The 24039-nt window shown below is 42.0% G+C and overlaps 2 protein-coding genes across 19 annotated transcripts; one reads left to right on the forward strand and one right to left on the reverse strand.

The window, feature by feature from the left end:
• The first annotated feature begins 201 nt into the window (after nucleotides 1–201).
• TMEM263 (transmembrane protein 263) lies at nucleotides 202–15340 on the forward strand. Of its 17 annotated transcripts, XM_085570377.1 has the most exons (6): nucleotides 202–321; nucleotides 1040–1147; nucleotides 3685–3744; nucleotides 5642–5722; nucleotides 8857–8926; nucleotides 12710–15340. In XM_085570377.1, the coding sequence occupies exons 5-6, from the start codon at nucleotides 8863–8865 to the stop codon at nucleotides 12994–12996; spliced, it is 351 nt and encodes a 116-aa protein (XP_085426503.1). In that variant the 5' UTR covers nucleotides 202–321; nucleotides 1040–1147; nucleotides 3685–3744; nucleotides 5642–5722; nucleotides 8857–8862; the 3' UTR covers nucleotides 12997–15340. The 17 variants fall into 17 exon arrangements, 11 of the variants coding, with proteins under 11 accessions (XP_085426503.1, XP_085426497.1, XP_085426502.1 ...); XM_085570371.1 differs by lacking the exon at nucleotides 5642–5722; XM_085570376.1 differs by lacking the exon at nucleotides 1040–1147 and having other exon boundaries at nucleotides 4926–5738.
• A 1771-nt stretch (nucleotides 15341–17111) lies between these two features.
• MTERF2 (mitochondrial transcription termination factor 2) lies at nucleotides 17112–23441 on the reverse strand. 2 transcript variants are annotated; one of them, XM_021535891.3, is made up of 2 exons: nucleotides 23297–23441; nucleotides 17112–19164 (listed from the first exon to the last, which is right to left on the reverse strand). In XM_021535891.3, exon 2 carries the CDS (start codon nucleotides 19148–19150, stop codon nucleotides 17957–17959), a length of 1194 nt encoding a protein of 397 aa, XP_021391566.2. In that variant the 5' UTR covers nucleotides 19151–19164; nucleotides 23297–23441; the 3' UTR covers nucleotides 17112–17956. The 2 variants fall into 2 exon arrangements, with proteins under 2 accessions (XP_021391566.2, XP_077639502.1); XM_077783376.2 differs by having other exon boundaries at nucleotides 17112–19183; nucleotides 23297–23331.
• Nucleotides 23442–24039: the final 598 nt, after the last annotated feature.

Here is a 24039-nt window from a genome sequence, read left to right on the forward strand (position 1 = left end):
GTGCCCGGCCCCGGGGCAAGAAGGCGCGCCCGGGCCCGCGGGGCCCGCGGGGGTGGGGCCGGCCCGCGGGCCCTCGGGGGCGCGGCGCTGTGAGGGAGGGCACGGGAGGCGGGGGCGGCGGGCCCGGCGCCCCCGGGGCGGGCAGGGGGCGGGAGCGGCGGCGCCCCCCGGCCGCCGAGGGGCCGCGCCGGGCGCTGGGGCGGGGTCTGCGGGCGCCGGCAGGGCGGGCGGCGGCGGGCGCCACGTCGGCAGCGGGGACGGGCGGAGGAGTAAAGTCTGAGCGGAGCCCGGGCGGGCCGAGCGAGCCGTGAGCGCCGTGCAGTGAGTGGGGGGGCGAGGGGGGGAGGAAGGGATGAGCGGCCGCTGCCCCCGGCCCCGCCGCCAGCCGGGCAACCCCCGAGCGCCCTCCCGGATGAAGGGGAACGTGGATGGGAGGAGGCGGGAGAGCGCCCGGCGCGCCCCGGCGGAGCCGCCGGCGGCAGAGGCGGGTCGGGGATGCGGAGCCGCCGCCACCTGCCCCGGCGCGGGCACAGCCCGGCCTTTGTGCTTCCTGCCGCCGCTCCGCGGGGCGGGAGGGCCGGGCCGGGCTCCGCCGCGGCCTTGGCTGCCACGTCAGTGCCGCCGCCCTGCGCCCAGATGCCGGCGGTGCCCGCCCCGGCCCGGCCGGGGACATGGGCGGGGGTCGCTGCCCGCCGCGGCCGCAGCTCCGCCGGGCACGCAGGTAGCTGCGAGGGGAGGTCGCGGCGGGGACTGCGGGGCTTCGGGGTCAGGGGGGCGGCTGCTCGGGTGTGCGGCCGAGGCAGCGGGGCCGCGCTGCCCTGCGCTGCCACCCGCTCTGGGCCGGGCGCCCGTGGAGGGAGGGCAGCGGAGGGAGCCGTGCTCGCCTCGGCCTGGCTCTTGGATCCTCTTGTTCTCCCTCGAGAATTTTTCCAACCCAGTAGAAGCTTTCTTTCGGGTTTTCTTCTTTTTAAACTTTGCAGTGTTCGGATGTTTGCTGTAGTAACGTGCTCTTTGTTTTGTCCGTGTCTCTCGAGTCTAGCTTGGTGGAGTAGCATATGAAGAGGTTTTTTGTGAACTGTTTGGGACCAGCTTAGCTTTCCACATTCACCTAGCCTAGGCGTTTATGTGGTGTGGCCTGGAAATCAAGGCAAGTTGTTTTATGTATGCCTAGTTCTGGTCATTGTATGAACTGCAGAGACAGCCTCTGTGGAAGAAATTAAATGCTTCCTTCTGACTAGTGAATTAGGGTGAAAATGAGAACTCTGAATCAGGATGTCCCTCCATAAGGAATGTAAATATCAAGTGCATGTAGCTTGTTTCAGTGTGTCCACTGTGTTGCTTCAGGCAGGATGCCCCTGTGTAACTGGAGGGGTGCATACAAGATTACTGAATTCAATATGTAGGTAGTTGTTCGCACATCAGTTTTAAGGCCGCTCAGTAAATATTATGCAGCATATCATTTAAAGCTTTCTGTTTAACTGTGGTTAAATAGTCAGAAAAGTTAGTATTGCCTCCTCAGTGTAGAAATGGACAGCGCTGCACAAGTGCAAACTGAAGAGTGGTCCTTGTCCAGCAAGTGATTGGGTCTGAATGTCAGGTAGGAGCCAAAAACAGGTGATGGATGCTAGGGAAAAGACTGTTTCATTAGCAGAGGTAGCAAGGAAGTTCAGAAGCTGCTTTATCGCTGGATTTTAGGCACAGTTAGGATTTGTCTTTGAGGGTCTTCTGTAAAAGGAGATCTGAGAGTGATCTAGGAAAGTGTTAAAAGAAATGGGGAAGGCTCTTCTGAAAACTGAGCTAGGATGACAAACCAGGTAAAATGGAGCTTTCATGGTCTTTTTGAAGCTGTGCTGTGCACCTTACTGGAATTTACCGTGTACTTCTTAGGAACCAGTTTTAGAGAACTAGAAAAGGGGAATTATGGTTCATGCCACCTTTGATTTTATATCTTGCATCATTGCATCAGAGAAAACTTGATTGTCAATATCAGGTATTCTTTAGAGCCTCTTATGGATCCTGATCTATATTTTGGTTGAGAGTGATGGAGAAATGATGCATTCTCTATCCAGGGTAGATATGATATAGTAATGTGCTAGGAAGAGTTAAGGGTTTTTTTCAGGAGATATTATACCTCTCTTTTGCTTTTAACAATGGGGCATGTTTGGTTTTTAATACAGATATGTTGCATTACCTTCCCAGCTGTGTTCAGTTCCCTGCATACTGTGAGCCTGTTACGTACATTACTTACAGCAACTTCTTTTGGAGGAAGTTGTAGCCCATCCTGCTGTAGGCTTGGGAATGTCGTGGTTCACACCTGGAAACTTCTAATCAACTTCTTGTGGTCTTGAAAATGCAGTCTCTTTTTTATAGCATGTTGCTTCCAAGTCAATCTTGCTTTGTGTATAAATCTGAATTTTGAAACTTGAGTTTTAAACGGAAGGCTTCTTGAAATACTAGCTGTGCTCTTGGTTTTTATCTATATGCTTTCTACATGCCTGGATTTGTTTTTGTACTTTAGTGCTGTTAGCATTGACTCTTCTTGCAGAAGCTCAGTCAACTCTCTCCCTTGGAGTAACAGACTGGAACAGACATTTCCATGTTGGCTGTGCTCTGGGGATTGTGTGTAAGAGCACTGATCACAATTGCCTGTGACTAATTACAAGCCCTAATCCAAGGAGTAAGGCAGCAAAGCTGATAGTGAGGAGTTGCTTGTACAGCTTGGAGCAGTACCCTGAAGTGCAACCATAGTTGGGATTACCTTTTTTGGCTTCATGATTATTTCCTTGTTTAATTTGGAAAGTAGAGCACTTGCTCTTCCAAAAATTTAATTCTTAAACTATCATACCTAAAAATATATTCTTCCATGTACGTGAAATACATCAGGTTCATTCTGAAATTTGCTGCAGCTGCTGAAAGAGGGAAAGAAGAGCTGTCCATGTGGCAAGGGTTGTTTGTTTTCCATCAGCTCTGTAGCCAGGCTTTCTACCTGCATAGCTGGTAGCCAGAAGGAAGATAACTTATTTTGTGGTGGAACAAGACAGGGCAATGGATTTGTTTGCAGCTCTGTCAGGTGAAAGTTCCAGCACTAGCTGCTGCTGCTGCAGCCGTTTGGAGCTGCATGAAGCTGCCAGCTGAAATTGGCTCCATCCTTGGGTTATTTCATTGCTACCCACAAATATCTGAGTAGTGGCATTGAAACAAGCCAGTTTTCACTGGCTGCTGCTTGGGCCAGGTTTGCTGTGCTGAGACAGAAGGGCTTTTGTCTGTAAACTCAGAAAGACACCAAGAGCATCCGCTGAAACTCGGATAGTTACACATGTCTGTAATGGTTAGAGCCCACTTCTCAATGGAAGGCTAAAACTTTACACAAATTACTGTCCAAGAACTGCAGGCTCATTAAGGAGCATTTGTGTCTTAACATGGATTATCATGCTTAATGGCAATCCTCATGGCAGGATGGAGTGAGTAAAATTATCTTCATTGCCCAGGAGGATTTGGTATCTTGGTGACAAATCTCTAAAAATGTGGCATCTTAAGGCTGTAGAAGTACCAACTTAAGAAGTACCAAGTGTGTTTCTTCCATACTGTGGGGATTTGTATTCCTAGTTCCCACAGTATACCCATGGCAGATATGTGACAATCACTGTTCCCTAAGATGTCATTAATGTTCTGCCTTTCTTATAGGTGTATGCAGAATACTTTTGTGGAAGCAACTAACAAGAAATCCACAAAGGAAGATATTTGGTAAGTTTTATTTCAGTCAGCTTTGATGTGAATGTACGTGAGGCTATGCCATTACTTCCAGAGCTTCTTGGTGCTTTCATTCAGGATCTTAAACACTGGTAATGTTACAAATAGCTCTTGAATTAAAAACCCTCTTCTAAACAATTTCCTTTTTTTTTAACCACAGTGTAAAACATTTAAGCTTTCTATGTATTTCATATTCTGACAAAATGGGAGTGTGTTTTCTTTCAGAACAGTTGAGTGATTTCCATCTTTATTTTTAAATTTTTTTTGGATGAAGGCTACAATTTCTTTATAATGTTTTGTTAAGAAAAATGAGAAGTTATCCCTTATCTCTTGGATGAATAGCATCTCATAAGCACACAGGGGAAAAACCCCAAGAAGTAGCTTACATTTATTCCTGTTCTAAGATCTTGGTTTGCTTCCACTTCTTGATATGAGAAAACACAGATAAAGAAGGAAACTGGAGTGTGTCAGTGATATGATAGATTCCTGCTTCATTTATGTCCCTATGAGTTTTGGTAGGCCTCATGGAGATCCTGCCTGATTCCATGTCATCATTCAATGAACCTGTTAAATGAAGCTGGAGGCTTTTCTGCAGTGACACAAGTGAATTTGGCATCACAGGATGTAAATGCAGAAGAAAGATCTCTTCACTTTCTTCTTCCCTTTTTCTTTGGCCACTCTTAGTGTACTTTGAAGAAGATTCTGAAAACTTATAAGAGTTCCAAAGTTCAGGTTTCTGATAAATCTTTGTCTTGTTGCGTAGGTCTGCAGTACTGGTAATCATTGTGATTAATGATTCAGTGCACAGTGGGGACTTTGAATTGGCAACTTCCAAGTTTCCAAAGTTCTTTAACCTATAGCATGTCTGAATGACTTAACTCTGCATGAAAGTCTTATACTTGCATCTCCAGGTCACTGCTTTTGGTTTCAGCTGAGTTGCAGTCTCTGTTTGGTCTCATGAACTCTGCTTTTTCTTCTTCGTGGGGACGCAGCTTCAGGGGAAATCTTGAACAGGACCCTCCCTTAGGATACACTGCCGTCTGGTGACTGGGGGACTCTGATACACAGCAGGACATACAAGCCTAGATCTTAATAGACAAGGGAGGCATTGAATGCTTTTACCTCCTTGGTATTATGTAAAATGTAGTGAGTGGTTTCTGTTTTTCTATCTTCAGTTTTTGAAGAAAAGAGTTGTATTCCTGCCCTTTTGCTCTGAAGACTGGATGAAGTAATCTGCCACCAAGTGGTTATTCCACGCCTTTGACCTCCAGTCAATAGAAATACTCATCTTAAGTCTCTGGAAGGGAGCCAGGTTCAAAACATGCTCCTGTGCATATCCTGTTCACCAGATGTGCTACACTTTGTTTAGTACACAGGATTTTTTCATCACTTTTCAGAGTCTTTCAAGCCTCCTGAGGTGTTAAATTTGATGCAAGGATGCATCATGCAAAGTGCAACATAGATATTTGAAAATTTTCTGTAGAAGTTCTTGGTTGGATCTTTGTTTTGATTTTGGGATTCCCTGTAGAGTTTTTACAGAAAAACAAAAGGACATGAATTATCCTTTGTGAGATCTTGTGTGCCAAGTGGTGTTTTGGGTCAGGCTGACAGTGATGTGGTTCTGTTTTCACTTGCCCTGATATCATAGAACCGTGAGTAAAGCCTCATACAGGTTGGTTGGGGACATCTCTTGCAACATCATAGTATCATCAAGGTTGAAAGAAATTTTCAAGATTATCCAGTCCAACCACACACAGGTGCTTCCAGGCACATGTAGAACCACCCATTAAACAGTAGTTTTCAACTTTCTCATCTGCAAACCCCTGAAGACTCTCTTCTGTGTGGAACAAATTCAGTCCTACCAACACTGACTTACTTGCATTGGCTGCAGTTCTCAGGTGTGCCGAATTCTTCGTTAACTTCTGGGGCCTGATAGCAGCAGGTTGCCAGTGCCTGAAGAAAGACCACTGAGGTCTGTATGGTTGCAAGTGAGTGAAGCATTTCTGTTGCACTTATGTTAAACCAGTGCATGTGAGTTATATATATTGTGTAATAGTCCTATGTAACTTTTAAAGAAAAGCTTGGAATCAACAATTATGTGACCTTGAGGTTCTAGGAAAGGTAATGGGAGGGAATGCCTAATCTGGACCACTTTATGTATATAGTGCTGTAATTTTATACGTGCTGCTATTTTTTTCTCTATTATACTTTTAAACTAGACTAGAAACTCTGCTGTGAAGTTCCCCTGCCAATACATTGCTTTGCTCATTTAGCTTTGCAGGAAATGAAACCAAATCTGACAGTCTAAACCAGACTGTGGAGAGTTATGAAAGCATCCCTTACCTGTCTTGTCTGCCAGTCTTACTCTAATTCTTCCTATTGGACAAGTCTTATCTTAATTAAATACTGGTATTATGTCATGTAAGACACATTCTAGGAGCTTCATCTGGGCTGTATCTGCTGTTATTGCTGTGTTCAGTATGTTCTTAATAGCATAAAATACTAAACCTTGTGTGAAGTCTTGTGAGAGTTTCTAGTGTTCTACCTGTGTCTGAAACTGGTAACTTACTCCAACTCCCCTCTGAAGTTTTTGATAATCCCTGACAGTGTTTTCTCTGTCTTTTTAAGATTAGATCACTTTTCTGAATCTCTTACGTGGAAACATTTTGGAAGCTCACATAAGCAATTTCCTCTGGTGTTCTTTTAAGAGTTACATGCTGTCTAGATACAAATAAATTCATGAAGGTAGTTCTTTATAAAAAATAATTTACCTCTGGCTTTACTCATTTTGTCTCGAGTCTGCTTTAAAATGGTGTGGATCACTTTTTCGTTCCTTTGTTTGAATGAAGACTTGCTAGGTTGTGACTTTTATTTTACTCTTTTTAGGACTTTCCCTAAGGCAGCGGTTAAATTCCTTCCACATTCTTGGTAATCATCTTCATGACTGAAATGGCCACACGTTAATTAGGAACATAGTTGCTTCATCTTGATACAAATATTTTGATTGAATAATGTCAAGCCTGTCAGTTTCTTCTGTCTACCCTTTCTTAGAGTGCTTTATAGTATTTCAGGTTGGAAAAAAGCAACAAAACTACATGGAACTTCTCATAGTGAGGATGATAATACTGTATTTCTTTCAGCTTGCCTTAGATGAATGCAAAGAAGTAACGTAGTATCTGAATCAGGTCTTTTCTCAGAACCTGATTGTCCTCAGTTGCTCCCTGTCATTGGTCAGGTTCTTTTTTTAAAAAATTTTCTTCCTCTTATTTGTGATTAAATAAAATAATGAGGAGTTCTATGATTGATAGTTTTTAAAATTGTCTTTTAACCCTCATGTGTTTTAGTCTTCCATCTTGATGTGTTGTTACTCTACAATTTCCTCATGAGTGGAAGCAAGGGAGCAGACACTGATCTCTTCCCCCTGGTGGCCAGTGACAGGACCCAAGGGAATGGCATAAAGCTGTGTCAGGGGAATATTAGGGTGGATATTAGGAAAAGGCTTCCCCAGAGTGTGATGGGTACTGGAACAGCTCACCAGGGAAGTGATCACAGCACCAGCCTGACAGAGCTCAAGAAGTGTTTAGACAATGCTCTCAGGTACATGGTGTGATTCTTGGGGCTGTCTTGTGCAGGGCCAGGAGTTGGACTTCAATGATCCTTGTGGTTTCATCTCAGCTTGGGATATCATATGATCCTTTCCTATTTCTTAGCTGACATGTTTGCATTTCTCGCTTTTGAGTGGCACTTGTTCAGCATTTCCTCGGACGGGATTCAGAAAACACAAGAAGCTGAGCAGGAAAGCAAGCAAAAACACCAACTACCAGGATGGCCCTGAACTGATACCGGTAGGGCTGATTGGGAGGACTCTTTAACTCTCAATTTAGGCTTCCTTCTCATCCAAAGGTCTATGATTTAGTATGTGGGTGCCAGTTTTTAGTGTGATGTTTTAACTTCATAATAATACTCTGAGGGTTTTAGCTCTTGTTTTCCAGATGAGTTTTTCCACCTGCTTCTGCCTCCACATTCCTTCTTCAGATCCCAGCCACTGCTTTCTCACCCAAAGCATGTACAGTGAGATCCAGGCACAGCAAGAAAAGCAGGAATTATTTTTGTGGTGCTTATTGACTCCTGCAAGAATTAAATTATTTGAAGACTTGTGCAGAGGGAATGGAACAAAGAGGTCACTGTCAAAAAGAGAGAAGGATGCTAACTGGTGTAATGTGACTTGTTTTTCTTTTTTCTGACCTTGGTGATTGCTGAGGAGGGAAAGCAAGATTAGCAGGAGGACTCAGGGGAGGAGTAAGGACTTAGTATCAAGACATGCTTTGGTGGGGGAGGAAAGTAGGAAGGTAACCTGGACTGGTTGTTACTTTCTTCCCTTCCAGAGAAAAAATTCTATAAGCAGTGTTGCTGATTGAGCTTTCTCCTGTGCTTTCCCTGTCAGGGACTGCTGCTCTAGAGATTCTCTAGGAAACAGCTTCTTATGTAAAGAAATCTTCCCTGGAGTGTTTGCATTGGAGAGTTTGTACAGAGTTAAAACAGTTTAGGTCTTCTCCTATCACCACATTATTTATGCAGTTCTGTGTCAAGATAAATTGTGTGTTTCTGTTGCTGTTTTTCCATCTTGTTTTTCACTGCATTTGTTCTAATTGTGCTGCGAGGACTTGTTGTTTTTAAACAGCTTTCCAAGTACCAGCAGTTCTCACAGGCATGTTGCTGTTGTTTCTCTAGTGGCCACCACCTCTATGATCACTAGGCTTTTTGTTTTCAGTACTTAAACATAAGCTCTTGTATGGCAGTAGCTGTTTTGTTTTCCTACTTGTTGTCTTCCTGATTGCTTTTTAGGTTTGAGATGCACTGGGTGTGTGTGGCAGCTCTCACCAAGCCTGCTGATGTGGTGGAGAGCTCCTTTTTTAAGTATTGAGTCTGGTTGAAGAATGCAAAAGCACAATCTGATAATAAAAATAAGAGCAATTTGACAGGACCTACTAGCTTGTCTAATTATGAAAAGATTGTGGAACTTAATCAGCTTGAATTTTGGATGCATGGATTACATTTATGCTTTGCCAGAAAAGATGAATAGCATATGTGAATTTCTTTTTTTAGGCAATAATGAATCAAACGGGCAAAAATCAACAGGAAGTCACATCATACACTCATGATGAACCACCAGAAGGTATGTATTAGTTTTCATGATATGAAGTAAATTAATCAGTTCTTTGTTTAAAAATGGATCTGCAAGCTGAACACTTTGACTTTCTTTTACATAACAGTAAACAAACCAACCCTGGGATGAGATGGGCCTGGATTATTGTTCACTTCTGTATTATCCTGATTCCAAAAACACCACTGAATATAACTGATAAACAACTGTACCTATAAATTAGAGAGAAGATGGCCAGTTACTGAAGGACTTAATTTGCAGATTAGTTGCAGAGCTATGAATTGATCTAATGGGCACTTACTTCTGCTATTCATTATGTGCAATGTAAAGAGCCCAGCTTCATTTTTGGACACATTGCTGTGTTCTTAGTGCATGTGACTTTTATGCAAGATGCATTAAAAAATGTACAGAACTTCATTACTGCTTCTGGAGACTGTTTTCCATCATACAATTAACAGTGGTTCAAACTGTTCAAAATCCCATGCTTTCATAAAATCAAGCATGCACTTGACTTCGTTAATGCAGTGACATCGTGGTCTCCTGAACCAACTGAATGTTAAATTGGTTATTAGATCTGCAGAGGAAATGCAGTTGCAAAGGAGCAGAGTTTCTTCTAAGCTGTGGACCAGCAGGATTGGAAAGAGTCCTGTTTGCATAATGTGACTGGAAATATACCAGATCAAAAGCCATTCTTGGCACGTAAAAAACCATGTTCTTATGTGTGTTCTGTCTGCCTTTGCTTTAAAACCAATTGTGTTGGATGTAGAGGTCAGTGAGTCATGATTCTTCTCGGTTCATTGCTCTTCAGTTTATAATGGCCCTTTTAAAGTTCTGTTTGTTGGTCTGGGATTTTTTTCACCTCAGCTTTTATATGTCGTATAACCAAACAATTTACTTCATTTGAACAAAAGTATTATCCACTAACTGTACCAGAAAGGATTGAAGTGGAGTAGCTCACTCTATTCTTAACAACTACTAGGCAAAAAACACAAGTAGAAGATGAGAGGAAAGGAAAAATAGGTTTTCATGGCACAGTAATTCTTTAGCGCTGTTCTACTTGTTACAGTAGCATGTTGTGAGGACAAAAAATCTTTCTCTTTTGGTGTTAAGATCTCAGAAACATTTCTGATAGCAAATGCCTGATTGGAAACTACCCCTTAATGTGTTACCTTCAAGTCTATTTTTAAGGCTAGATTTTGCTTGCTTAGTTGTTAGTGGTTTTTTTGCCTTGAAGATTTAATTGTGTTTTATATGTGTTAAACATCATGTGTAGAAAGTGAACAGTGGTCTGAAAACTAGAACCAATTCTTTATTGAGTAAGGCAGTGAAACAAGTGGGCATTTTTTATCTTCCTAGAATATGCCCTAGGTTTTCCAGATTCAGAGTGTAATGGCAGAATTTGATAATTACTGGTTATTCCAAAGTTTTATTTAAAGTCTTTGAGCAGCTAAGACTTATTTTCTTCTGTGCATTGTTTTCTTTCAGTATGACAATAACTAGTTGGACTATGAAGTCTAAATAGATGGAGAAAGTTGGTGTAGTTAGAGGGAGTAGAATGAAGCACAGCTCATCTTTTTGTAAACTCCATCCTTGGAAGAGGCTTTTCCATTTTGGTTCTAATTCACATGCACTCTTCAAGCTTTACAAGTTTAGTTAAAATATTGGCATACCCTGAAAAACATGAATGTTGTGCAAGGCCTTATACGTGATACACTTACACCATCATAGAAAGATGGCCAAATGTGGATGGAAGGATACCAGTTCAATGCTGACAAAATCATCTCTCTGAACAGGCAGCCAAAACACTGCTTAGAGGAAAGGCTCAATTCTGAAACCAATTTGCAGTCTTTCCTAAGTATAGAGATAGTTCTAGTTTGTTCAGATCATGCTCAACAAGCTTGGTGCCCAAAGGCTTTAAAGAATGTGTAGAAGAAGCTTTTATGCTCCTGCTTTTTATGAGTAGTGCTTTTCTAATGCTGTATTTTCTGCCTTGCAAGCGGCACCAACCTTTGCAACCATGTTCATTCAAACTCTTTTTCTTTCTTGGATTCCTTTCAGTGGGAAGCTGGCTGCAAGATGGCCTGGTAGAGCCAACTCCTGGATAGGGAACTTGTGTGTCATTTTCTCAGTGCTCCGTAAATCACAGAATATTCTAAGTTGGAAAGCACCCACAAGGATCATCGAGCTCGACTCTTAAGTGGAGGGCCCATGTGGGGATTAGCCCACAACCTTAGTGTTATCAGCACCATGTCTAAGTGACTGAGCCAGTCTTCTTAGATTTAGGCATGATCTGGTACTCTTTGGAAACATACTCTTTAGAAAAAAGGAGACCAGGCATGTGTGTCCTAGAACAGAAATCAACTGGCAATAAAACTTTGCAGCACTGGGTGTTTGCTAGAGCTCATGGACAATGCAAACAGGATGCAAATGGAATGGGCCAGCCATTACCAGGAGTTATTTACACAACATCACATTCTGTATTTACATGTGTGAAATAAAGTAAATGTCACGGGACTGGCTACCTGAAGTAAGGTAAAGATAAATACATAAAAATTACGTTTGTTTGTTTCTCTTATTATTTTTAAAGTTAGTTATGATGGATCATTTCTTGCTTACATCAGTTCTGATTCAGTGAAATTGGCTCTTAAAATTCAGTGGGATGAAACTATGCCTATTTCACCCTGATGATGGTGAACCAGTTTACTTGCAATTAAACAGTTTCTTACCAAATTTGTCACAAGTTCTATTAGTCTGGTCACAAGGATCCTCTAGTGAATAATCCTTAGACACTGGATTTATAGCAGACTCTGCATACTTTCTTCTGAGTGTGATGCTTTAAAGACTTTCTATATGTAAATAGAAATTCTGATCTCTATGTGTTTGTGTTGGCAATGCATTTTTGCTGGGGATGTCCATGTTGAAAGCTGCTGGACTAGAATGAACCAGCAAGAGTATTACATGGCTTTTAGTAAAAGGCTGTCATTTATGTTTTCAGTTTCTGCTACCCTTTCTGTAATCTATATCAATTTCTTAATTAGGAGACTAGTGTGAGCTGGAAGGGCTTTCAGTATTTTCAACTCCTTTGGGCTTCACTCTTCTGTATCCTTGTTCTCCTGTTTTGGCAGCTTTGTAGAAAATTCTCTCATTTAGGTGGCATCTTTTGCTTTATTTATTCCAGACGTACACATAGAAACTCTGACCTTTACAGTTTTTTAATGAATTCTGAGTCCTAGGTCAGTCCTGGCATTATCACAAACATTTTGGCAGCACATGGAAAGTTGCTCACCCTAGTTTTCATCTTGTAGCAGATGAGTGCTGGGACATGACTCTTGGAGTCTGTGCTCTGGATGCAAGTTGTGGGCAGCGAGGGCGCTGGGGACAGACCTGTTCTCCGTTCTCCTAAGGCGTGTTGCAGTGCAAAGTCAGTGTGTTGGCAGGGCTGCTCAGAGGTCTCCCATGCATCTAGAGCTGTCTTTTCTTTCCTGCTGCCTCCTAGAGTAGTTGTCCTCCTTCAAGCATGTTATTTCTGCTCCTGACTCCCTCACCTCTTTATTTCATGTCTCTTTATTCCCTAGCTCTGCCCACTGTGGTTCCACTTGCTCTTTTCTTGGTTTCCCTGTTTGTTATTTGGAACTAGGTGTTGTATGAGCATCCAAGAAAAGCAGCCTGCAAGGTAGGTATAGACTGTGTGCAATGGTTGTTAGGCTAGAAAAGGAAATACTTTTGAGTAACACTTTTTTGAAAATGCTTAAATCCTGGTGCTGAGATTGATTTGCTTGTTGTTTCTTCCCTTAGGGTCACTCAAAGACCATCCACAGCAGCAGGCCGGCATGCTTTCTCGTGTGACTGGTGGCCTCTTCAGTGTCACAAAGGGAGCTGTTGGTGCCACAATTGGGGGTGTTGCTTGGATTGGAGGGAAGAGCTTGGAAATTACCAAAACAGCGGTCACATCTGTGCCTTCCGTGGGAGTGGGTCTAGTCAAAGGAAGTGTTTCTGCTGTAGCTGGAGGCGTTACAGCTGTAGGATCTGCTGTTGCAAGTAAAGTGCCTTTAACAGGAAAAAAAAAGGACAAGTCTGACTAAAACCAAAACTGAGACATACTCAATTCTCCAGAATATTGCATCAGTGGCATTAAAATCTGCTAAGATTGGGACCATGAGAAGCCATGTGTCTTAGACACTTTATCTTCTAATGAGTTGTGCAAGTAACTCAATTTCATCTGAAGAGGACAGAAGAAGCTTGGCTAGCACAGCGTATGAGGATTTATTAGAGTCTAGATTGAAGCTTTGTATCTGGTGAAATGTTACACTTGATAACTATAGAAGTGAGTGTATCTGAAGGAATAATGCATATTTGAATAGTCATTTACTGTACATCTTTTGCAGTTTTGGACTAAAATGTGAATGTAGAAACTTGGTAATCTCTGTGATGCCATCGATATGAGATGACAATTATTGTTCTCAGTGGTTTCCACATCCTCCGCTAAGGATCCTTCAGCTGTGTAAAAGCACTGTTGGACATACACAGTCTTGGTTATGAACCTGTACTTGCAGCCTGTAAACTATCCCTGACTGCATTCTTCCAGTGAAGACCGGAGCAAAGAGACTGGAGATGTGTAGAAATTGGAAATGAAAATGGAGATAGAAGTGAAAAAGCTTAACAACGTGGTAGAAAGGATCATAAAGAGTAAACTAACTTAATGCCTTATTAGAAGAAAATCTCTTCTTACTAGGTGAAGCTGTGTAAAGAACTGTCCTGTCGTTTCAGTGTAGTTTACAGCATGAGCTTTAGGCTCTTTTTAAATCCCGATATCTGAAACTTTCTCAGTTTTTACTGAAAACGTGATTGCTTCATCTCAGGTGTATTTAATAATATGCATCTATCTCCTGCAAGTGAGAACTTGCTTCCAATAAACTTCTTAGATGCTAGAAAAAATCAGCCTGTGGAAAATGGGCTGATGTTTGTGGTCATCTAGCACAGCTGTCTAACTTGCTAGGAATTCTTGTGTAGCTGGAAACCACTGAAGAACTAGCAAAGCTGTTCTCTCAACTCTCTGATACACCAGGTTAGCTTTTTGCTCTGTTTAAGCAAATGCAAGGAAAATTTCACTACATTTCTTGTACTTTTCACCTTGATTTATGAGTGAAATGCAATACTTTTATTTAAAACAAACCAAAAACAGTAGATGAGGCCTTAAAAAAAAAGGCAAAGTGATTCAAGTAATTTGTATACTGACAGATTCCAAATGTTGACACCTCAGATGGGAACACCTGTACATCCTCTGCAGTTTGTGAGGCAAAATGCACTTGTAATGACACAGCGTGAGGTTGCCTTAAAATAGAAACCATTTGTGATCTTTTATTTGTGTACTGATTTTGAAAATAAGTAATCTCTTTGGAAGCCCATGGAAAGCATCTGCTCATGGTGTGTATGCAGTATTTTCTAAAAACTTTTGTTTCTGTGGAGAACTTGTACGCTTACTTTTTCAGTGGCTGTGGTTGAACTAGAAGTTATATGGGGGGACTTTTTAAAAATGAAAAAAACTCGAAACATATCACTTATTTTTTGTTCACGGGTGTTGAAAGCTCACCATGTCTCAATTATGGTACTGTAGTCGCCCAATCTCTCTGAGCCATTGGTACTTCAACTGTACAACTTTATTTTATATCAGAAATCGTACATGTTGGAAGCATGATACTTGTAAGCATGGAACTTGGGGTGGTGGGGAAAGCAAAAACCCAAGAAATGACATCTGCTCCTTCTGTTAGATGCACCAGATGCTTGGTTCTGATCTGCAAGGGTGTAAGGAGGTAAGTCAATGGAAAAAATGGAAAACTTTAACTATTTTTTTATAGTCAAAACCAAATTGCATAGAATACAGTATTGTTTAAAGGTACCAGTTAGCTCTAGAAATGAGCTAGCCTGGATATCAGAGGCAATTTGCTGCAGCATATAATTTAGTATGGTCTGCTCCCCTGCAATTTCCAGTGTAGCAATATCCCCCAAGTGCTGCCATTGAACTCTTGGGAGTCACCTGTTCGGAGCACAGTGATAATTTGTGACACTCAACCAAACTCTTCCTAATAGTTTTTCTGTAAATGGGAATGTTGAACTGGTCATGCCCACTTTTTTATTAAATTCTTTAATTTTAATCTATGAAACTTGCAGCAAAACAAGCGTGGTCTGAGATAAGCAATGTTAGGTATGTAAAGAGTTGCCAGCCATTATGTTTTGTTTTTAACATATCCTGTAGCTATTGAGTCTTGTAAACTGAAACTTTTACATGCATATGGGTTTAATTTTCAAAGAGCTTTGTCCTGTATCCTGTGTGTTTTCCGTTCACTTATGAAACTTGCTTAATCTTAAAAACTTGTTCCAGTTCTGTTCTGGCACCTGTGAAACATTAAATTGTTGCTGTTTCAGACATTTGAAAGCTTCCTTAGTTTTGTGGAGAAAGGCATACTTAGGTATAAGTCTTCCCACAGTACCATGCTCCAGAGTGTCTTCTATTTGTGTCTACTTAGCACCAACCAGCTCATAACAAAAGCTAACTTCAGTGTGTAAACTATGCACCGACACAGCACAAAAGCCTTTGCAGTAATTTTTTTTTCCCCTGGTCAATGATGCTTGGGACTACCCAGTTTTAAGATCATAGTAAGCTGAATGGAATATGAAACTGAAATTTTCTGGGGGAGTGAGGTTGTTCTTTTTTCTTTGGATTGTTTTTGTGGTATCTTTATTTCACTTTCCTCTTCCCAGTCCCCGTTTCAAAAGTGGAAATGTTTATGGAGGCAGCTTGTATGCCTGACTGCTCTCTAGGTAGTGAAAAGCTTACTCACAGGCTGCTCCACAGTCACTGTGAGTAAGGAAAGTTGATTATTTCAGCCATACAGTATTTTGGTGACTGGGAGCTTTCCTGAGGTTTTATTGTAAACGAATCCTGTGAAGAAGAGAGAAACAGGTCCCAGGATAGAGTTAGGAATGAAGGATTGACTAAATTTTCATCTGGTAGCAGAGAAGAAGATAATTTCTGTAAATCCTTTTATTTTGAAAGGGGAAAAGAAATGGAAATATTCAGAGTGCAAAATGAGTTTGTGATAACTCAGGCTGTGACTTAGTTAAGGAAATATATCCTTTTCCTGTTCTGTTGCCATTGGAAACAATTTAAGTGATGGGAATAAGCTGTTTCAAGAACTATGTAAAAACAGGTACCTGTAGAAATGCTAGAACTAAATATTCAGGGAAAACACTGTTGTATGTCTTGGTTTCCTTTTCCTCCTAAGCTACCAATCAGGTCTCAGTTACAAGTTGTGTTAGAAGAGCTTTGGAGACCTGAAATGCCCTTTTGTGTCTGAGGGGAAGGAAGCTTTTAAATTCAGATAATATTGTGGTCTGCTTAATAGCTAAGCAGGAAAAGACAGTCAGAAAATTACAAAGGCAAGTTCCTGTGAATTTTTAATACAGCTGTCTTCCCAGTTTCCTCTTAAAAAATGATAATGAGTTTTGAAAGAGTCAGCATAGACACAGCTGGTACCACAGCCTGACTTTTTTATGCTGTGATACATCCCCTTCTTGAATTGTGCCACTGTTGCACACACTCCTGCAGGAGTGGCATTTACCCCCAGAAACGCCTGTCACGTCTGCATTTGCCTGCAGAGTGCTCAGTGTAAGCCCTTCAGCTGTTGGGATCTTTGCACTGCTCCCACCAAGTATTCCCAGCCCCTCCCCAGTGCACACCAGATAATATGGTAGACTATGTAAAATCATCTTGCAGCTTACCCTCTGGACAAGTAATTCAATACTAGCTTTCTTCAGCAATTACAAATCACATTCTAAGAAATGAAGGCTTGGACTTGCTGCCAAAATGTGTGTTAAAAATGACCTTGAAGAATGCCTGGAGTGAGAGTGGTGTGTAGCTGGCTTTTATTCTACTGTCAAGAGGGAATGTGTGTGGAATAGCTATTTAGGAAAGTCTGTGAAATAAAGTCACTGATCCTAATCCTATTGAGATGATTGTTAGTGATGCTACTGTTTTATATTATCATTCACAGCCCGTAAATGAGAAGAAATCAAATCCCCTGAGAACTTAAAAGCTGTCTGATAGTTACTATTTTGAAAGCCAGCGCTTGTTGCCAATTGTCATATGGTGTTATCTTAGAAGCAGTGTCACCCATATATTTAGAAACTGTTGCAGCTGTTTGCAAATCTGGTAGTCATGTTTAATCACCAGTGGTTTACAGAGTGAGTTTTGTTGCACCGAATAGAAAAGCATGACTTTCTCTTTTCTCCTACCATAATTTGAGACTTGAATCTCTCCCTAATCTTTCTTGTCCCCAAACCTTGCTAGACAATAAGATCTACACATTGGCAATAAATGTATTTCTTCCTCTCCCAAACCATTTGAAAAAAACAAGTAAATTTTGAAGGCTCAGAAATATAAAGGTTATCATCCTGTAGTTCTTTGGATTATGGTTTGTACACAAAGATACTAGGGTCTCACCATAGCAGTCAGTGAATAAAAAAATACTATGTCCAGCCCCTGTTCTCAGGACAGGGCTTTGCTGTCCAAGAAATCAAGTCTGTTGCAGGTCACAATCCAGGAGCTAGAGCTTCTTCAGCAACAAGGAAAAGAACTCCAAAAGCATTTCCTGAAGACAGTGAACCAGCCAATTGATGAATACTGCTGGAAAAATAATCTTCCTTTTGTCTTCTTCAGATAAAATTTGTGCTAATCATTACCACAGGCTGGACTGCAGTGACGGAGCTGAAAATCTAAGGCAGTTAATGCCCTGTCAGGTAAGAAAATCATCTGAGGTACTCTTAGGAAAAAGTTAAATTTATCATTACTGTAACTTCTATGATGATATTTTTCAGTATGATAATACTATGATGAATAATGAAGTTGTGCCCAAGACCCCCTCCTGAACAAAGTACAGTGTAAGACTACAGTCTTGATTTAAGATTGCTTTTGTTCCATCTCTTCTCAAAGAATCAACTTCCCTTTTCATTTGCGTTTGCATAACTTGAAGTACAGTGTTCAAATTAATCTTCAATGTGTAAAGGAGCAACAGGATTAAAAATTGGTCTCTCCTTCTTTGATTGTATCTTACCATAAGTGACTTCAAAGTCTTTTTTAGTACCATTCAAGCTTTCTAAATTTCCACTCTTTATATCATATCCTAATGCAGAGAGCTTTTTAATTCGGTACTGAACTATTTGTGTTGTCAACTCCAGCACCATTGGTGTCTCTCTTATCTGTGCTATAGAAATTCCTTCCTTCAGTAGTCCTTCAAGTCTTTCTTCCAAAACTGGGACAGAATAATAGAGAAGGGCTGGGCATTTCAGCACTAGTTGTTTTAGTTCTTGATCACTGCATTTGAAGATGTTTTTGGAGAAAAGCATACTCTTCTGCATAGTGGCAGAATTAAGTTGAAAAATGAAGCCTTTAAGTTTGGACAGAAGCTGTAGAACTTCCTGGTCAGTGAAATTATTCTTTTGGAGAAATTCCAAGTTCTCCTGGATTGCAGTGGAAGTATTTAATAAAATAAATGGATTTTGGCTCAATAACTTCAGTATCCAGATCTTCATATTTGCTTCAGAACCCCCTAAATTTAAATAATTTATTTGTAATGTCTCTATCACGCTTTTGTTGTTCTCAACAGGGTTATAGAAAATATTTGGTGCACTTGTCAAGAACCTGGTGATTATATTATTCTTAAGTCCTAGCTCTTGAAAAAACAGTATGTTTGCCTTCTGGTTCTGCTGATACTCAGTAGTAAAAAAAGACTCTGGAAATTGCTCTATTAATTTAACCAGCTGGTTTTCATTCTGGCATACTAATTGCCATAAAGCTCTTTGAGAGTTTATCTCTGCTGGGGTGTGGAGAATTGCCTCGGGGCAGCGTTCTATAATGTTGGCTACAGTGGTCTTATCTGCTCCCATTTCCTGTAAGATACCAGCAATTTCTTTAACATAGGCCACATCCTGGAGAAGGACCCATTCCTTCAGTCTGCGTATCTTCGTGATGTCAACTGACAAACTGTAGAGATTCTCAAGGGTTTTTTTATTTTCCTCTCTTGACTTGGTATCAGTTGTGTAACTGGAATGTATTAGGAAGCTCCTGTTTGCTACGTCAGGCCATACTGATGAAAACTTCAGTCCCGGGTTACAGCTCTGAGGTCTTGTCAACAGAAGCGTGAATGTGTCTTTTGCACCGTGAGCAATTCCTCTCAACATCTTGGAAATCAGCCCTGTGGAGACACAACAACTCTAAGACAACACATTTAAGGAACAAGTTAATGGTCAGAATCATTGATGTTTAGACAGAACTGGTGTAAGAAATAGCTCTCCAGAGTGGTTTTTGTTATTAGTGCAAAATCCAGCTTTCACATGAAAGCAGGGGAAGGACTGCTTTTGAAAGGTTAAGGTTCTGATGGACACATCATTGGAACAGTAACATGGATGCAACAGACCTGATGTGGGGCAGTGCTCTGCCCATATCAATGCCTGCAGTCATACAAGCTCCAAACTGTCAGCCATTTCTTGCAGCTAACTTTGTGACTGCATTACAGATCACCCGCACTGTGAGTAAAATTATTCATGCAATTTCATTTGACAGCAAGCCCACTAAATTAACAAAAATGGCAGCTTAAATCTTAGTTCTTATGGGTGTATTTGCTTTAACTTCTCAAGCATTATTTGGAGTGTGAGTTGTTCTTTCATGTGTCAGAGACCCATCACGCAGTGCTGCTTCAGCAGCAGTTTGCAGCACAACTTCATTTTGAAATCATTCTTTATATAATTAAGGGAGGAGAAAGAAAATCATTTGAGCCTTTATGTAAGTGTTTTTCTCCAGCTGTGTGTGTTAATTGAATGTGAATAAGCACCTTGGTATTCTGGGGAAGCAAGTACACAGTAACATTTCCAGGCCTTCACCTACCTCTTCCAACACCTACTTCACTACAGCTGCTGCTTGCACCAATGCCTTATTTCTGCCTCCAGGTCTCTTCTGTAGGCAGAGTCCTTGTGGAATAGGTGTGTGGCTGTGCTGGAGTTCACAGGGCCAACCCCACACCTCACCTTTGCTCAAACTGGCTGCCCAGTTATCACCAATACCACATGCACTGTCACCTGCTCTGCAGGGGCAAAGGAGCCGCAGCAGTCAAACAAAGATATCATCAAGTGTATCTTTAACTTCCTGGGGGTGTTTTCATACAACCCTTTGGAAGTACCGACTGTGCAAGGGAGAACTGCTGATCTCTGCAATTATCCTGCAAATAGCTGCTGCTGGTAACATGCTTAAAAATGCTCAAACTGAAAATGAGAACGTTTGGACAGCTGCTTTCACCTCTTCCTAAGTATAGCATGCTTCAAAAAGTACCTATATGAGCATTGTTAAATTACTTTTGGTTGGGCTTTTTTGTTGATTTTTTTTTGGGGGGGGGGGGGGTCCTCTTTTTTTTTTTTTTTTAGGAGATAAAATACTGTTATGATCATGCAGTCCAATCTCCTACATAACAGAACAACATACCTATTCTACAGCTGTATGAAAGCCCTAGAATCTTCCTTGTAGCCCACTGTCTGAGAAAATATGTGGTTGGTTTAGAGAACCGTAGTGGTAGATTGATTCTCTTTCTCGCTGCCAGATAAGGTTAAATATTTTCCAGAGGTAAATCCTTTGTCTCAAGAGAGTGTACCTTTATTTTTAGATTTTTAGATTGCTTTTTTCCTTCTTCTGAGATGGACTGTTGTTATGTTATTACATCATAAACTAACAGAATATGATGTAATTTCCTATATGCACTCATGTTATTAACAGAAGTTGTTTATTGGTAACTTGTTCTTTAGTGTTATTTCACACCTCTAAGGCAAAACCAATTACTTAATGCGCTGCTTGTGTCAGAGCCCTAAGGCTGATGGTTTTGTTTTCATACGCCTTGTGACTTCAGAAATGCTGTCCCAAGCCCCACAAAAAAACAAGTGATTTTTCCCAGGAACCTTGAAAGCACTGGAAGTGTAGGTAAATCACAGATATTTTGTGTGCTGACCTTTCCAAGTCCAGAAAAAGTGACTGAAAACTAAACCTGTGCTCCACAGGAGTGACACAACTGCCTGTGTCTGAGCACTCTGAGTAGTTTTACTGAGTTTAGTGGGTCCGGTCAGAATAAGCAAATCTCTGAAGGATCAGGGTTTTCTTCATTAATGCTTCAGCTTAGGTAGAAGCAGCCAGCAAAGTGAAGTGTTGTTAAAATTGTTTGGGATGTCAAATAACATTTCCAAAGTACAAACTCGAAAAATAACCATGGCTTACTTTTACTTTAATGTGTAATCCTGCTGTTAAACAAAATTGCCTTGTGAGTAATGCAGTCCCTTAAAATACTGTCATTTTTACTATTATAGAAATTTTAAATTATTCTGATGTAGTAAATTGTGCTCTTCTAAAATCTGACATGGGAATGATTGTTTCATTCATGTAAAAGAAGCCTTAAATTTTCTAAAAATGCCTGGGATCACAGTAAATTTTTCCCTGTTGTTAGTGAGGATCATCAGAAACACAGAATACTGTAAAAGAAAGAAGTTTATTTGCCAAAACTCATTTGACAGGGGTACTCAGGATCCCTTGTAAAAATGCCCTATGCAAAAAATAACATGAATGAATTTGAACGTTATGGCGTTCTATAGAAACCAAGAAGGTCCGAGTTATGACTTGACAGATTTCCAAGTCCATAGATTACAGTATTCACATTTCAAGTATGTAACTGCTTTCAAGAATTCAGAGTTCTCTCTAAGCTCTTGTTGGATCTAATGTGCAGGACCCCACACAATTGTTGGATAATGTTCCAATGTGCAGGACCCCACTGTAACCTGTAACTTTTCACATACTTAGATTGCTGTGGGGATTGTAAAGCAATTGGGAGATTAAGGGAAAAAAGCCCAGCCAGCTCAGATAAGATGCTTGCTCTCACTGCCTGCAGCACCCTCTCACCACCAAGTGTTAGAACAGCAATAAGGAAGTGAGCTACTGTCAAAGTTACCTGTGATCCTGCTTGCTAGCACACTTGCAGAGACCTGAATATACACAGTAAAGGGGTGCTGTAAGTTTCAGTATTTAATGAGACTTCTATGTAAATCTTCTATAGGAAATAGATAAAGGGATCAATTGGTTGATTTATCCCTCATGTGAATTTCTGAATATGAATTTTTTAAGTATCGCTTTTTGAAAATTAGCAAACCCAAACTTTTACTCATGCTGGGTTGTTCACAAAATCTTTCAGTAAAGAGGGCAACCGTATGACTGCTGACCGCTACAATTCTCATAACAGGGAAACTTAGTAGGCTGTAAAGAATTAAATGAAACTACCGAATGCCTAGATTGAACTTTGAGTGAACCTAGAAGAGTAGGTATCTACCTAGAAGACAGCAGTGTAGACAGGGTTTGAATGGTTTGTGAAGAAATCTGGGGTGGTGAGAGGTTGCAGTTTTGTAGATTAATGCACAGTTAATGTTTACACTTATGCATTTACAAAAAATTAATCCCTGTTTTGATTAGTGGTGGAAATTAGGTAAATTATTATAAAATACATGCTAGACCAACATAAAGCTTTCTAGAAAAAAATGCAGAGGATCCTAGAGTAATCCAGTTTTGAAGGGATCTCAAGAGCTCAAAGTAGGGTCTCCAGGATCCAGGCTGCTTTTTTCAGTCAGGTCTTTAAAACCTCAGCGGATGGAGCCCATCCACCTCTGTGGGGTACCTGCTCCACTGCTCAACTTCCTCATGGGGGCAAAGCTTTTCCTTACATCCAGGAAAGAAAAGACATTTGAAAAGTTCTTAAGGACACGCCACACTATTTAAACCACTGGTCATTAAGTGGTGGTGCTTTCAGCACAGACAAAACGAGGGTCTCCGGCACAGCCTGCTCCCACAGCCCTGCCACCTGGGCCTCCCTTTCCCACCCTTTGGACTCCGCTTGGGGGCGGAGAGGCAGGAGGCGGGTGTTCTCCTGCAGCCAGCACGGGAGAAGCGGCTGCAGGCCCGGCTGCCGCTCCTGCCGCAGCCACCGGCGGCCGGCACGGGGGCCCGGGGCCGGGGGTCCCTCCCCGCCGCGCATCCCTCGGAGCAGCGCGGCTTCTCCCCTGCACGCCGCCCGCCCCGCATCCCTCGGAGCAGCGCGGCTTCTCCCCTGCACGCCGCCCGCCGCGCATCCCTCGGAGCAGCGCGGCTTCTCCCCTGCACGCCGCCCGCCCCGCATCCCTCGGAGCAGCGCGGCCTCTCTCTCCCCTGCACGCCGCCCGCCCACCCTCAGCGCCGGCGCTCGGAGCGGGACAAGCGGAACGCCAGCCGGCCCTCCGGCCCCCGAGCCCCGCTGCCGCGGCCGCGCTCACCGTTCTCGCCGCCGCCGCGCCGGGAGCGCCGGCCCGTGCCAGCGCCGGCAGGGCGGGGCGCGCTGAGCCGCGGCGCGGGAGGACGTGGCCGAGCCGCAGCGCGACCCGGCCCAGCCTCCGCCGCTCGAGAAGCAGGCTTGGCCGGCAGTAGGAGAGTGAAAGGCCGTTGGATTAAAACAGCTTGCAGAGAGAAGTAGTGGGGTGAATAGGAAAGAAATGTTTTGATAGTAATTTCTCAGTAATATAATAGCAAAGGATGGAACATTTAAGTCAGATTACTCGAGTGCCTTTCCTCTGACAGGAAGCAGATGATCCTTTTGATTTAATAATGCCGATATCATGATGGGAGGCTTGCCTTACACCAGTGTATTTTCTTCATATGGCCACTACTTTATTACATAATTAAGTTCACATCTAGTCATTGGGCTTACATTGTTTTGCTGGTGGCTTTTCAGAAGTTCATTGAACTCTGATGGTGAGAACCATCTTCTTCTATCTTATTTTTTTAGCCATATCTACTTAACTTTCTCATCTAGAGTAACAAATTAGCAGTCACTTAAATTATTTCTAGACTAGAAATATTTTACTAGAGGTGTTGGGATTTTTTAACTAACTCCAAGTCTGCACAATCACATCTTCCAGAGAGTGAAAAATCACTACTGTTGTCTCCGTGAACCCTTCTTGTATCAGCTACACCTTCAGTAGTCTCTGTTGGGTCTGTAAAAAAAAGCTGATGAAGAAGA

Source organism: Lonchura striata, chromosome 1A (assembly GCF_050655825.1).
Source record: "Lonchura striata isolate lonStrDom1 chromosome 1A, ASM5065582v1, whole genome shotgun sequence".
Taxonomy (NCBI): Eukaryota; Metazoa; Chordata; class Aves; order Passeriformes; family Estrildidae; genus Lonchura; species Lonchura striata.

Bases quoted from the DNA above. Each gene is read 5' to 3' on its own strand.
- MTERF2 (XM_021535891.3), bottom strand. From the start codon at position 19,150: ATGTTGAGAGGAATTGCTCACGGTGCAAAAGACACATTCACGCTTCTG.
- TMEM263 (XM_085570370.1), top strand. From the start codon at position 429: ATGGGAGGAGGCGGGAGAGCGCCCGGCGCGCCCCGGCGGAGCCGCCGG. The intron at 722-3,684 runs GTAGCTGCGAGG...CCTTTCTTATAG, and splicing joins CAGCTCCGCCGGGCACGCAG to GTGTATGCAGAATACTTTTG.